This window comes from Misgurnus anguillicaudatus, chromosome 3, assembly GCF_027580225.2.
Source record: "Misgurnus anguillicaudatus chromosome 3, ASM2758022v2, whole genome shotgun sequence".
NCBI classification, from domain to species: Eukaryota; Metazoa; Chordata; class Actinopteri; order Cypriniformes; family Cobitidae; genus Misgurnus; species Misgurnus anguillicaudatus.
Genome location: NC_073339.2, coordinates 48315394 through 48330478, shown reverse-complemented (window position 1 = coordinate 48330478; position 15085 = coordinate 48315394). Strand labels below are relative to the sequence as shown.

Here is a 15085-nt window from a genome sequence, read left to right as displayed (position 1 = left end):
TGTCATTTTCCAACATTCTGTTCATGTGTTATTGTAAAGCATATGGTGTATGATTTTTTCGCTACTCCTTTAACAAATGTTGTTTATTTTATGCCAGGTACTGCTCGTATAATGTTTGGAGCAATCCGCACAGAAATGACCGAACAGATTTTTGATATTCTGTTCTCTTTCTTAGAAATACCACTCCAAAGTTGACCGTGCCTGTGACGTTGTCTATTTGTCATAGTAAATTAATGTGACTGTATATTACATTGTATAGCATTACTATACAGAATGATGTTCTTGTCTTCAATCTGATTTGAGCTTTTTGATTCTCATATACATTGTACTTCTTTTAGTTCTGCTCTGCACTGTCAGTTCTGCATCTGTGTTGATTGGCACATGTCAATCCTTGAAGCACCTAAGCTGTTTTTTTGCTGCCCCTTGAGCTGTGTTAACTGAGTTGCGCATCTGGTTAATCACATGCCATGAGATTCTGAGGTCATGGGTTCGAATCCCATGTGCAGTGGAATTTTGTTTTGTGATTCTCATACTATACATTGTATTTCAGATATTTGTACTCTCTGTTGTCATTTCTACACTTTTGGTAATTGCTGGATATCAATGTTTATAGCTGTAAAGCTGTATTCTATAGCTTGGACACACCAACTCAGTGGTTTAATCGTTTACTCAGTGGCACATGCGGTTAGTGCCGTGCTTTGGGAACCTGAGGTCATGGGTTCGAATCCCAGCTCTTACTTTCACTTATTGAGATTTCCTTTTGTGTTTCCGTTAACACGTTCTTCTCGACCTGTCTGGTTTTCCACACGTGTTATATTTTTGCCATCTTTTCTGTTGTTGCTCCGCACTGCAGTGGTTCTGCTCTGCATTTGCTTTGCTTCGGGTTCGGGCTCTGTATTGCGTGCTTTCTGCGATTTGCGCATTTGCTGTGTCGTGTGGTTTTTGCTGTGCTTTGGGTCCTCATTGCGCTGAAGGTGCTTGACCCCGCAATTGCTGCTTGCAGCTATATTTAGGGGTCAAGCACCGAAGGTGCTGAGACACCTATTGGAATTGTCAGTATTATTATTATTCTGCTGTTTCTTCTTCTTCTTAGCCATAGGCGTCTATGGCAGCCCTATGAACCGTACATAGGAAAATGATGAAATTTGGCACAGTTGTAGTGGTGGTCTTAAAAAGTCACGTGACCAAAAATGGGGTCTCTAGTACTAACTCTATAGCGCCACCAGCAGTGCAAAAATTCAATGTTCAAATGGTTATAACTGCTGATCCGCTTGATCCATGAAAATTCTACTTAGTACACGTGATTGCTCTCCTCATGCTTGTTGTTTTTAATGCCTTACAATAAAACTCCTCCCATTACAGTAGTGGCCATTTTGAAATGTACAATAGTCGGTTTATTCGCTACTCCTCCTTCAAATTTGGTTCAATTGTTATGAAATTTGGCACAGGTGAACTTTGGAGTGAGCCGCACAGAAGTGACCGAACAGAATTTTGATATTTATCTTTGTTCAAAAGTAATAAATGCGCAAACTTAACGAGGTTGACGCAAAAATGGTTCTGAAGCTGTATCTCGGTCATTCTTTGATCAATTGAAATGAAATTTGGTACACTTCATGTGGACCATGAACTTGGGGTTCATGCAAAATTTGGTGACAGCGCCACCTATGGGTCATGAGATAATAAAATAGGCTATTTTTGCCCATAACTTCTGAACTGTTTGTCAGAAAATTATGATCTTGATGTCTATGGATTGCTTACATCATGCCGCATCTGTCGATGTGTATTATGCCGGGTTTGACCAAACCGCCTGTCCGCCATTTTGAAATTTCACATAATTTGTTATATTTTTTGAACAGTTGGACATATCCGCGCAAAAATTAGTAAGGAGCTTCGACATGATGTCCTGAAGGTACCTGGGAAGTCAGAGTACAGCGCCACCTAGGGGTTATAAACTATAACAGTTCTTATGGAACTGCTTATAACTTCTGAATACTTTGTCTGATATTAATTTCTTTGTGAAATTGTATTCACTGGTTTATGCCGATTGCAACGATACCTAGTTTGTCATTTTCCAACATTCTGTTCATGTGTTATTGTAAAGCATATGGTAGATGATTTTTTCGCTACTCTTTTTACAAATTTTGTTTATTTTATGCCAGGTACTGCTCGTATAATGTTTGGAGCAATCCGCACAGAAATGACTGAACAGATTTTTGATATTCTGTTCTCTTTCTTAGAAATACCACTCCCAATTTGACCGTGCCTGTGACGTTGTCTTTTTCATAGTAAATTAATGTGACTGTATATTACATTGTATAGCATTACTATACAGAATGATCTTCTTGTCTTCAATCTCACTTGAGCTTTTTGATTCTCATATACATTGTATTTCTGTTAGTTCTGCTCTGCACTGTCAGTTCTGCATCTGTGTTGATTGGCCCATGTCAATCCTTGCAGCACCTAAGCTGTTTTTTGCTGCCCTTTGAGCTGTGTTAACTGAGTTGTGCATCTGGTTAACCACATGCCATGAGATTCTGAGGTCATGGGTTTGAATCCCATGTGCAGTGATATTTTGTCTTAACTTTTTTCTCACTTAAGTTTTGTGAATCTCATACTATACATTGTATTTCAGTTATTTGTGCTCTCTGTTGTCATTTCTGCACTTTTGGTAATTGCTGGATATCAATGTTTACAGCTCTAAATCTCTATTCTATAGCTTGGACACACCAACTCAGTGGTTTCATCGTTTACTCAGTGGCGTATGTGGTAATTGCTGTGCTTTGGGAACCTGAGGTCATGGGTTCGAATCCCAGCTCTTACTTTCACTTATTGAGATTTCCTTTTGTGTTCACTTTAACACGTTCTTCTCGACCTGTCTGGTTTTCCACACGTGTTATATTTTTGCCATCTTTTCTGTTGTTGCTCCGCACTGCAGTGGTTCTGCTCTGCATTTGCTTTGCTTCGGGTTCGGCCTCTGTATTGCGCGCTTTCTGCGCTTTGCACATTTGCTGCGTCGTGTGGTTTTTGCTGTGCTTTGGGTGCTCATTGCGCTGAAGGTGCTTGACCCCGCAATTGCTGCTTGCAGCTATATTTATTATTATTATTATTATTCTGCTTCCTCTTCTTAGCCATAGGCGTCTATGGCAGCCCTATGAACCGTACATAGGAAAATGATAAAATTTGGCACAGTTGTAGTGGTGGTCTTAAAAAGTCATGTGACCAAAAATGGGGTCTCTAGTACTAACTCTATAGCGCCACCAGCAGTGCAAAAATTCAATGTTCAAATGGTTATAACTGCTGATCCGCTTGATCTATGAAAATTCTACTTAGTACACGTGATTGCTCTTTTCATGCTTGTTGTTTTTAATACCTTACAGTAAAACTCCACCCATTACAGTAGTGGCCATTTTGAAATGTACAGTATTCCGTTTATTCGCTACTCCTCCTTCAAATTTGGTTCAATTGTTATGAAATTTGGCACAGGTGAACTTTGGAGTGAGCCGCACAGAAATGACCAAACAGAATTTTGATATTTATCTTTGTTCAAAAGTAATAAATGCGCAAACTTAACAAGGTTGACACAAAAATAGTTCTGAGGCTGTATCTCTATCATTCTTTCATCAATTGAAATGAAATTTCGTACACGTCCTGTCGACCATAAACTGGGGGTCCATGCCAAATTTGGTGACAGCGCCACCTATGGGACATGAAATATGGAAAATTGCTTTTTTTGCCCATAACTACTGAAATGTTTGTCAGAAATATATATATATATGGGTGTGTGCGCGTGTGTGTGTATATTGCAAAATGCATTAATGGGGTAATAATAAAAATTCAAACTTGATTAAAATGATGACTTTCATGTTAGAATCTATTCAGAAATGTAAAATGTTATTGTAGTATGTTAACATTATGTGACTGTGTATACCAAAAGCATCATAAAGAATGTGTGTAAATTCAGTCTTAATTTGATGCATGTACTGGGAGTTCTTGCTCCTCCTCTCTATCCATTAAGGGCCTGAAAAAGTTTAAGTCCTCTACAAATAATGAATTTTGTGAACGGACTCAAACTTCAATCAGTAATTCACATCAGGATGATAAAAGAGAGATATACTGACCTTCATGATGTCCAGAACAGCACGACAGGCCTCTTCTGTATCTCGAGCGACTACGACACCCTTCCCCGCAGCCAAACCGCTGGCCTTCACCACCAGAGCTGGGAAATCTGCTCTGAATGAACAAATATTAATAATCATTTCATAACTCAATCTTCTGTTAAACTGTACTGATACTGAGGACTGCCATCACTGCTGCCCTCTAGTGGACAAACACAAATAAACTATCTGAAGTGATGAGAGTTTATTTGATCATTTCTATACATCCATGCGTGTCATTTCTATTTACTACTATTCTCAAAAGTACAGTATATTATGTGTTTGGATGTTTCTGTTTGAATGTTGTAATTACAGTGTGCAGCATTATGAAGTTCCTTTCTTTAGAAAAAAAGGGACTATATTGGGCATTTTTTTGCTTAAAGTAAATGTGTATAATTGTGTGTTAAAATGCACCGATTAAAATGATTGAGAGTCTCAAATTGGAACATCTGACAACACACCACACATCAAATGAACTAAAAAACATCTCCACATTAGACACATTAATCTTTGTGTTTACTCTTGGATGAATCTGCAGGCGTCCTGTGGATCTGTGAAGGAGCTCCAGCGTGCTGTAGGAATGCCGTGACGATCCATAAAAGACTTGGAAAAACTTTTACTGGCTTCCAGTTGGGCCGCTTTCGCAGACGGACCGAAACACGGCACACCGGCCGCCGTCAGATCATCCACGATACCTGAAAGAATCAAAATAAAGTCGTCAATAAAAGAGCACGAGTATCTGAAATCCGTTTAAATAAATATGAAAAGTTTCGTTAAATCTGTTTTTAACATTTTTGTCAAAACATGTTTATTATTACGTTATCATGTTATTATTTTGTTTTACGATGCTACTTAGCTGTATTTTTAAGTTATGAAGGTTTAAATCAAAACAAACCAGCTGCAGTTCAATTGATACTAATTGGAATGCACAGCCAAAAAAAAAAAAAAACTGAGTTATCTCATTTTGCAACGAAACTCTTCATATATTATAAACATCTTGAAATCCTTAACCAACGCAGCCCTTTTTGGGGGTGAAAAGGTGATGTACACCTTCAAATGAATAAGGGTGTCACGATTTCGAAATCAATTGAAATTAAGTCACAACCTAAAAAAATGGGATCGTCGATGCTGCCATGCCCCCATGTCACGTTCGGTCAGCTTGCCAAGCGGGGAAAAAAACTCTCAGAGGTGCCTTTAAAAACATCTGTCCAGCGGAACGCAATTTATATTTTAAACACGAGGGATGTATTGCTATGACTCGTTGAAATGCATATCATAAACAGAATTACTACCTAGTGATCTGACTTTGGACAGAGCGTAGCTCTCTGCACGTAAGTTATGCGAGAGTGAGAGGGGATTTTTGTGCAGTGGGTTATATTTGAAACAAAAGGGATAGTTTGCCTCAGCTTGCATGAAACGCGTAAAACTTAACAAATACGTAAGGATTATCACTTATTATTACCACTTAGTTTATGTTTAGACTTTGGACAGATGACACGTGAGACAAAGAGAAGCGCAGCTGCTTATGACACGCTGGATTTATTTCAGATGGTAGGAGTCCAAGACGCGCACATTAAGTCCACATACGTGCAAGAAGGAATCCTCACTCTAGCTCTCTCCCCATGCGAGCAAAAGCATGCAATGTGCAAAATAATGTGAAACTATAATAATAATAAATAATAATAATGGCATAGCATTTTTGTCTTTCGAGAATAAAAAAAAAAAAAACGAGAATCGAATCGTGACCTTAGAATCGAAAATGTAATTGAATCGAGGATTTGGAGAATCATGACACCCCTACAAATGAATATAACTCTGGCATTTTTTTTGTCTTTGGTCTTGTTTTAAAACAGACACTTGCAAAGTTTTACACGGAAGTGTCGGTAGGTGAAAATATTAAATAAAAGAGTTATAGCAGTTTACATTTATTGCCATAAATAAAAATCATGCAATAAAGTATATATTTTATACATAAAATTATCTCAATTTTTTTTTATTGTGTAACACTTTCAGTGGTTTTACCAACAACAACCAGTAGGTGTCAACGGTTTGCTGCATACTCTTGTCACAAATTATTACACGGCTCTCTGGAATGCTTGATTCTGATTGGTCAGTTGAGACATTTGCAGGTTCGTTCTTTTCGAATAATAACCGCTCCAAAATAATAACGCATAGCCGGACTACTTGCACGAGTAATATCGCTCCGCGCCAATAAAGATCAATAAAGATTACTGTCTGTGTGGCGCCATCTTGTGACAAACACTCGACAACCACGACAAGAGACAGACAGCTTACTGAGACTGAACTTGACAAAATAGAGCATGACAGCTACGAAGCCAACACACAAAAAAATACAGAATGGGGATTAAAACTTCTCAAAGAGAAAAAATGGAGACAAGTATGAAGCAGAGGATCTTTATAAGGTATTACGATCATTTTATGCATCTGTGCAAAGTTTCGCGGAAGGATAAAAATGTTAATTTAAAACAAATATGCCAATAAAATGTTTCAAATTCATATTCATGTCCAGTTTTTTTTCTTATGTGGCAAGTAGCCGTGTAATAAGCGGGACAATGCAGAGGCAGCCGGCAGTCACCGGGAAACAAGCCCCCTCAGCGCGATACAAGACCCTCCGCTTCGCGTCGGGTCCCGATCACACTGCCGGGGCTTATTTCCCAATAACTACCGGCTGCCTCTACATTATCCCTTACTTAATAAATTACTGTCACTGCATTATTATAACTGCTAAGAGGTTTTGAAATATGAAAACTATATTCTTAAACCTCTCCAATAAAATAGTTTGTTGTGACAGATAAACATTTACATGCAAAAGTAAATTCAGGTGTCCTGCTCATGGGACATAAGAAAACATTTGAAGAGCTCAGATGCTAAACCCGCTAGGTGCACCATCTGGCATTTTTTGTCAGACTCTTAATGGATTGTGCCAACAAACCGGTATTTTTGAATGGCCTGAATATAGGATTAAGCGGATATGATGCAAAAGTATTTAATGGATGTAAAGTATGTGCCGAGAGCATTCGGTTAATCTGATCATTTTATTTTTGAAGGAGGTGACGTTTGCCGCCTGTGCATTTGAACTCAAAACCATCAACGTTCAATATTGCAGATAGACATGAAGACTCTCATTGATATATTGATAATCTAGTCTGATTGATTTATTTTGAAGGAATGAAGTAACTCACCTGCAGCTAAAGGAACTTCAGGACCCACAACCACCAGACTCACATTATGATCTTTACAATACCGAGCCAGAATTGAGTGATTACTCACAGACACAGCTGAAAAACAACAGATCAGAGACACGACACTTTTTATAAACAAGATTTACTCAAAACAACAGCTATTAGAGCAAAGCCTGTGAGTGTGTCATGGTACCGGAGTTCGAGATCTTCCCACATTCAGCAGTTCCAGCGTTCCCAGGTGCCACCAGGACGTTCTGGACATGAGGTGACTGCGCCAGCTTCCATGCCAGTGCATGTTCACGTCCACCGCTGCCAATCACCAGCACCCGTTCGGCCATGACACCTGTTTATAACACAAACTGATCATCAGTATCAACACCTGAGATTTTGAGGTAAACGTCTAATGAAGTCTCATGTACTGGATAATCATTAAGAAATGAAGATTTACTGAACAGCTATCAGTCATCGTGATCATCTCAAACTATCGGCCGATTCACTGAACTGACAGCTACAAAAGGTCACTAAGGGCGCACTCACACTATCCAAACCAAACCGCGCTCGGGCGCGTTTGACCCCCAAAGCCTGGTTCGTTTGACTAGTGTGAGTGCTCTGTTCCGCGCCCGGGCGCGGATTGGTTAATCGCGCCGCGGCCGGGTTGCAGAGGTGGGCCGGAGCGCGGTTCACTTGGGCTCAGGCGCGGAAGGCTGTGGTGTGAGCGCAATCGCGCCTGAGCGCGATTCAAAAGGTGAAGACGTCAGTTGCGCGACCACACACCTTCATCTGCCTCCGTAAAAACCTTTTGATGCGCGCAGCGGGGTTACGTGAATGTCCGCGCTGCGCACGTGACAGATCAACTAAGCAATATGATGACATGTGAGAGGGCTGTCTGTAATCGCGCACCAAACGACTCCGAATAAAAAACACAGACCTATCATTACGGTGGGTTCCAGTGTTCAGTGAGAGCTTTACTTCCTGCTTTTTTCAAAACAATCGCATCTTAATGACGAAAGCGCGCCCGGACTCGGATCGATAAAAGTACAGTGTGAGTGCGTGCAGATGGGGGAAGTAGGGAGGGGTGACATTCGCGCTGGGGCATGGTTTGGTTTGGTTTGGATAATGTGAGTGCGCCCTAAACAGCAGACGGCAAGCGCGAGTAAAAATCTATTTATTATTTTTTAAAGAGGCAGTTTAATTGCAAGACATATTAGATGCATTCATGCAAGCAGATGACCTTTCAGTTCAGCTCAAGACCTTCAATTCACATCAGACATAAACATCTAGACATTCACGTGACATTAAAGATTCATCCTGACACACTAATCCTCAACACATGACTGATGAAAACACTTTAAACATAAATCATACCTTATATAAACTATCTGATGGTAATTACAGTTGAAAAAGTCATAGCTAAAACCTTTCCATGGGAATTAATGTAAATAAACTGGGAATCAGAAAAAATTGTAGCACATATAACAGGGAACCAAAATGTAGTTAAAAAAGTCTAACACGCGCAGATCATTTCTTAAATCATGCACACAAAATAATGCCAAAATGCCCAGCTTTGCATGTATTCACGTAAATTACATAAATGTGTTTAAAACTTACTTGTGCTCTGTGTTCATGTTAAAATGATTTTTGAAGGGGTTTTGATCAAAGAAATCCAGGCTTGATGAGCACAAGTATCAGGATTATCAGAGTATCAGAATTTCCAAATAATTCCCGTATATTTTCCAAATTTAAATGGTAAATAATGGCAAACCCTAATGGTAATACTATGGTACTTTGATAAGATTTGTAAGCATCTCCAAAGTGTTTCAAATAACACCATAAAAAAGTACCATCCATGGTACAGTAAATCATCCAAAAAAGCAATAATGACACAATTGTACTTTTTGAGTTAAGTGCTGTATTTTCAAACACACCGAGATTTCTCAATACTTTTTCAAATAAATCTTTGGTGTCCCCAGAGTACGTTTGTGAAGTTCTAGCTAAAAATATCATAGATTTGATTTTTGATTTTCATTTATGGATAACCCCTTGAGATGCATCATCTCATTTTCAAGAGGGTTCAAATACACATACATACAACAACAATATAGATAATTGATTTAACATGTTTAAATTGACACTTTGTAGGTGTGAGTGAAAATGTGCTGTTTTGTGTGTGTCCTTTAAAATGCAAATGATCCGATCTCTGCACTAAATGTCAGTGCTGTGGTTGGATAGTGCAGATTAAGGGGAGGTATTATTATAATAAGATCCCCTTCTGACATCACAAGGGGAGCCAAATTTCAATCAGCTATTTTTTCACATGCTTGCAAAGAATGGTTTACCAAAACTAAGTTACTGGGTTGACCTTTTTACACATTTTCTAGGCTGATAGAAGCACTGGGGACTCAATTATAGCACTTTTATAGCAAGTCAGATTTTTATGATATGTCCCCTTTAAATAATCGAGAACACTGATCGGTTGTTTGTGTCTTTAGTTGAACTTTGACTTGTGAAACAGCAGCTGATCGCTGATCAAACACACAATCAGTCTTACAGCATCATCACAAGATTTACATACTAACTCACACCTCATCATTTACATCACTGTCCTGCTGTACTCGTGTAAGTTACTATTGTACTACAAGGTACTCTGAAAAACATCCCACATACTTGGACTATAGTGTAAACATGGTATAGTGACTGAATCAGATGTTATATCAAAAATAATTTAATAAAACGCAACGTGATTTATGCATTGCACCATACTCGAAGCTGTACTTGTAACGTTACTTCTTGTGTACTTCTTTGTAAGTTTGGGTAAATATACTAACAGGGATAATCCCAAACACGAGCACTACTATAAAAATACTAACATGCACATTTTAAACAAACACAATCACCACAACACAAAACTAAGTTACATACAAACAGTAAAAGGCAGCAACATTAGGCTAAATGAGTAACTTTAGTCTGTACGTTAGTAAACTCCAATAAAGTTTCATGCGGTGTTTACTCTTTTGAGTTATTTTGATAGTTGTAAGTTAGTTTTATACTCACTGTATGAGTGATGTAAAGCAGGACTCTGTCCAGATCCTCTGACCGAAGATCAGCAGCGCGTTTCTCGAACCACGTGCACGCGGCGCGCCACAACACACGAGAAATATTCACCTTATTCCGCCACGCCCCTTTTTAATTCTTCGCTCTTCCGCATTTTGTCAACCGACTTCCGCTGCTAATATGGCACAGTGCATTCGGTGGTTAGTTTGGGGGTTAGAAGATTGTTTGTAGTTCACTATAACTTTAGCCAAATGACAAATATCACTACTGCTGTTAATGTTTTAAATTAGGAGCACGGAGAAAACTTCATAAGACGCTCGGATAGTCTTATATTGTCCCATCAATCGTCTCGTGGTTAGACGATATGAAGCGGCCGCGGCAAGTAACCTATGGGACATATTACCTCGTCCTGTCAGGAGTTGATGGATCAGCATTGGAAATTATTAAAGTACTTATGCCTACCAATATTTACACAGTGATTTCGTCTTTTTTAAAGCAAATGTGCACCTTAGCCAGTCCAATAACTATTTCGTTTTTATGTGGTACCATGATAGAATTCATTTGCAAACTTGCCAACACTTATTCCTTCAAATCAGCAGACTTAAATCCTTTTAAGTGGAATCTACAAAGCTCACATATGGTTTAAGAAATTCCTTACACAAAATATCTGATCACACTGTAAAGGTTTATATAACTGCATGGCAGGTTACATCTGATCACATAGTAAATGTTTAATATAACTGCACATCTGATCATATTGTAAAGGTTTAATATAAATGCACAACATCTGATCACACTGTAAATGTTTAATATAACTGCACAACATCTGATCACATTGTAAAGGTTTAATATACTTGCACAACATCTGATCACATTGTAAAGGTTTAATATAATTGCACAACATCTGATCACATTGTAAAGGTTTAATATAATTGCACAACATCTGATCACATTGTAAAGGTTTAATATAATTGCACAACATCTGATCACATTGTAAAGGTTTAATATAACTGCACAACATCTGATCACATTGTAAAGGTTTAATATAACTGCACAACATCTGATCACATTGTAAAGGTTTAATATAAATGCACAACATCTGATCACACTGTAAATGTTTAATATAACTGCACAACATCTGATCACATTGTAAAGGTTTAATATAATTGCACAACATCTGATCACATTGTAAAGGTTTAATATAATTGCACAACATCTGATCACATTGTAAAGGTTTAATATAAATGCACAACATCTGATCACACTGTAAATGTTTAATATCACTGCATGACATCTGATCACATATGAAGGTTTAATGTAACTTTACAACAGGTAAAGCAAGACCACCCTGCAATAAATTAAGACACAGCTTTATCGGAGTCATCAGGAGCTGATCCCAAGTGTTTATCTGGAAGCTGTTGGTGTATGTACTGGTAAAGTGCTTGGCGACTGTGTAATGGATGCAATATCAACCATTTGTAAAGCTGAACCAAAGATGGTTGTTTCTCAGCAGAGATATGTACATTTGTGCCAGCTTAACACATTGAAGCAGTTTCTCGGACAGGGTTTACAGGACTAGGATTTAATTATATTAGGACATTTTAGTTTTTTACAAACAAACCCTACAAAAAAAAAAAACAAGACTGGTGCGCATCTTGTGACAAAACAATGGCACTCATATATGTTGAGGTATGTCAGTACAAGGTGTTTTTAAATTATTGTAGCTCAAATATGCATTTTAGCCTGGGACCAGGATAAGCCCTGTCTGGGAAACCGCACCATTGTTTTCCCATATCAGATGTAGGTTGCTTCAGGTTGAGTTGTGATTTTAAAGTGTAGTTCTGGTCAGAGACGGATGGATTGTGTTTCTGCATCACAGTTTAGGAACATGTTGATTGTATCATCCTCACAGTTGTCCACTGCATCACTACACATCAATGCATCTGTGAAAACAATATAACCATAAACATTTTTATGTTAGTATTTAAAATAAACTTGCATCATGAGAATTAATATATAAATGGCACCCATACTTAAACAGAACAGTGTGTAAGAGAGAGATGCATTAAAAAGAGACAGTAACATTATACACACAGCCTTTAACTTCAGTGTTAAATAATACGTTGTTAAATAGGTCATTATCAATATCTGAATGAGAAATGAACTGACATTCTAGCATCTGAAATGTCAGTAACTTGTAGGAATCACGTGGGCTACTGTAAGAATGCAATGTACTATAATATCTCGTTGTACTATCGTAAATATAAAAACATAGGTGGACAATTAAAGCCATTCAAATAGTTGCATTTTATAAACTAACGTTACTGATCTTAAGTGTATTTGTAGAACGGACTTCACAAATCTAACTTTAGGTGAACGAGCACAAAGTTAGCTAAGATAGCTTACCTGAAACTGGCCACCTTTTCAACACCCGGCGTGGTTTAAAGTTACCGGAACATCGTAGTCGAACCATTACTTGGGATAAGGGTGTTCCTCAGTTTGCTAAAAATTGGTAAGAAAAAACATAAAGGCGCTCGAGTGAGCTTTTTAAGCTTAACGCGTCGCCTTCAGTCTCTGCCTCAGCTGCTCATCGTCTATGCGGCCGGAAGAACGTTGACAAAATGAGCGAAATGGCGCCGCCCTTGTTGTCGTGAAAAATAAGGTGAATAAAGTGCGAGGAAGGCAAACACGATAGTCTGCGGTGGGCGGGGCCACGGCCCGGAAGTTACGTTTAATTGGTCGCCTCAGTTGAGCCTAAATAATGATGTAATTTTTTTTAATTAAAGGGGACATTTCACAAGACTTTTCTAAGCTGCAAGATATATCTTTGGTTCCTCCAGAGTAAGTATGTGAAGTTGTAGCTCAGAATCCCATATAGATAATTTATCTATAAGGTATTAATTTATATATTACTTGTTAAAATTTACACTTTTGGATGTGAACAACCTGCCGTTTTCTTTTATATGCAAATAAGCTGATCTCATTTGCATTTAACATGGAACATGTAAGATTTTCATGATATTTTCAACTTAAAGCAACACTATGTAGTTTTTGTACCTTTAAATAATGTCTCTAAAATTATTTCAGTGATAGAACAACTTTTAACTGGACAAATTGTACTGTTGCTGCAACCTGAGCAGCCTCCTAGCTGCTACAAGCACACTCTGAAAGTGGCGGTGGAGGGTAGAGCACACAGCCCCGCCCCTCCCCCTGCCTGCAGAAGAGTGTCTGATACCAGGCACTGATGCGCTTTTCAACCACATGGGGGAGCTGTAAGTCATTTTTACATGGAAACTACATAGTGTTGCTTTAAAGGGGCAGTGTGTAAATTTTAGTGGCATCTAGTGGTATGGTTGCAAATTGCAACCAACAATTCATTTTGCAGCTCACCCTTCGCTTTTGAAATGCATAGAGAAGCTACCATTGCCACCACAGGACAAACATGTCACCGTTGAAGATAACTTAGTAAAAACGTTTGCCTATAAAGCGCTTCTGTAAAAAACATGGCATCACAAAATGGCGACTTCCATGTAAGGGGACCCTCTGTGTATGTAGATAAAAACATCTCATTCTAAGGTAATAAAAACATAACGGTTTATTATGAAATGTCTTTATACTCCCCTGATAATATAGTTTTGTATATTATTTTGCATTTCTGTCAAGAGATCCTTCTAAAAATTACACACTGCACCTTTAAGTCCATTCATCTGTAAATTATTGTCCAGAGCGTTAATAAAAAAAAAAATTACATGACTGAAAACCCACATTCTGATCTCTATTTAGATAAAGTCACAGCGTGACATCCAGGATGAATTTACACTGTCCATCAGTTCATCACATTATGGGCTCTGGCACTTTAAATGCAAATGAGTTGATCTCTGCACTAAATGGCAGTGCCGTGGTTGGATAGTGCAGATCAAGGGGGGTATTATTATAATAAGATCCCCTTCTGACATCACAAGGGGAGCCAAATTTCAATATGCTATTTTTTCACATGCTTGCAGAAAATGGTTTACCAAAACTAAGTTACTGGGTTGATCTTTTTCACATTTTCTAGTTTGATAGAAGCACTGGGGACTAAATTATAGCACTTAAAGTAACAGTATGTAAGAAATGTATATCAATTAATCATAAAATGTCCCTGATATGTCACTAGACATTAAGAAATAATTTTCATTTCAAATACTTATATCACTGACAACAGTGGTCTGGCCAGGATATTGTCATTTAAAAAGCGGAGTTGCAGCCCTCAACTGATGTTTATGTTGTCATGTTGTGTATTGGCCACCAGTTGTATGATTGCAGTACCAGTTTTAGCCACAAGTTTTGTTATTGCAATACCAGTTTTGGCCACAATCCTACATACTGTTCCTTTAAACATGGGAAAGTCAAACTTTCATCATACGTTCCTCTTAAATCAATTAATCTGTAAATGATTGTCCAGACCGTTGATAAAAAAAAAATCACATGACTGACAAACACACATTGTGATTTCATCACAAGCATCACTATGTCAAAACACAACATTCAGAAAGTTGACTTTCATTGTACTGAACATAATATATGTTGTCATGTATTCCCAAAAAAATCAAACCCACAACCTTTGCGTTGCTAACTCAATGCTATATCAAGCCAAGGAACCCAATTATAAATACATTTCAAACATACATTTCAAAA

At 38.1% G+C, this 15085-nt stretch overlaps 1 protein-coding gene and 1 long non-coding RNA gene across 2 annotated transcripts in view; both read right to left on the bottom strand.

Annotated features, from left to right (window-relative positions):
- Positions 1-10518, bottom strand: part of gart (phosphoribosylglycinamide formyltransferase) — a 33123-nt gene extending 22605 nt beyond the window's left edge. The window contains exons 1-5 of the mRNA XM_055206258.2: positions 10409-10518; positions 7551-7700; positions 7358-7453; positions 4675-4849; positions 4119-4230 (exon numbers count right to left, since the gene is read on the bottom strand). Coding sequence (XP_055062233.2) covers positions 4119-4230; positions 4675-4849; positions 7358-7453; positions 7551-7695 — 528 coding nt within the window. The 5' untranslated portion in view covers positions 7696-7700; positions 10409-10518. The remainder of the gene's footprint in view (positions 1-4118; positions 4231-4674; positions 4850-7357; positions 7454-7550; positions 7701-10408) is intronic.
- Positions 10519-11433: 915 nt separating this feature from the next.
- Positions 11434-13073, bottom strand: LOC141363543 (uncharacterized). The gene is made up of 2 exons (XR_012369064.1): positions 12815-13073; positions 11434-12351 (listed from the first exon to the last, which is right to left on the bottom strand). It is a non-coding gene; the product is annotated as an uncharacterized lncRNA (long non-coding RNA).
- Between the last annotated feature and the right edge of the window lie 2012 nt (positions 13074-15085).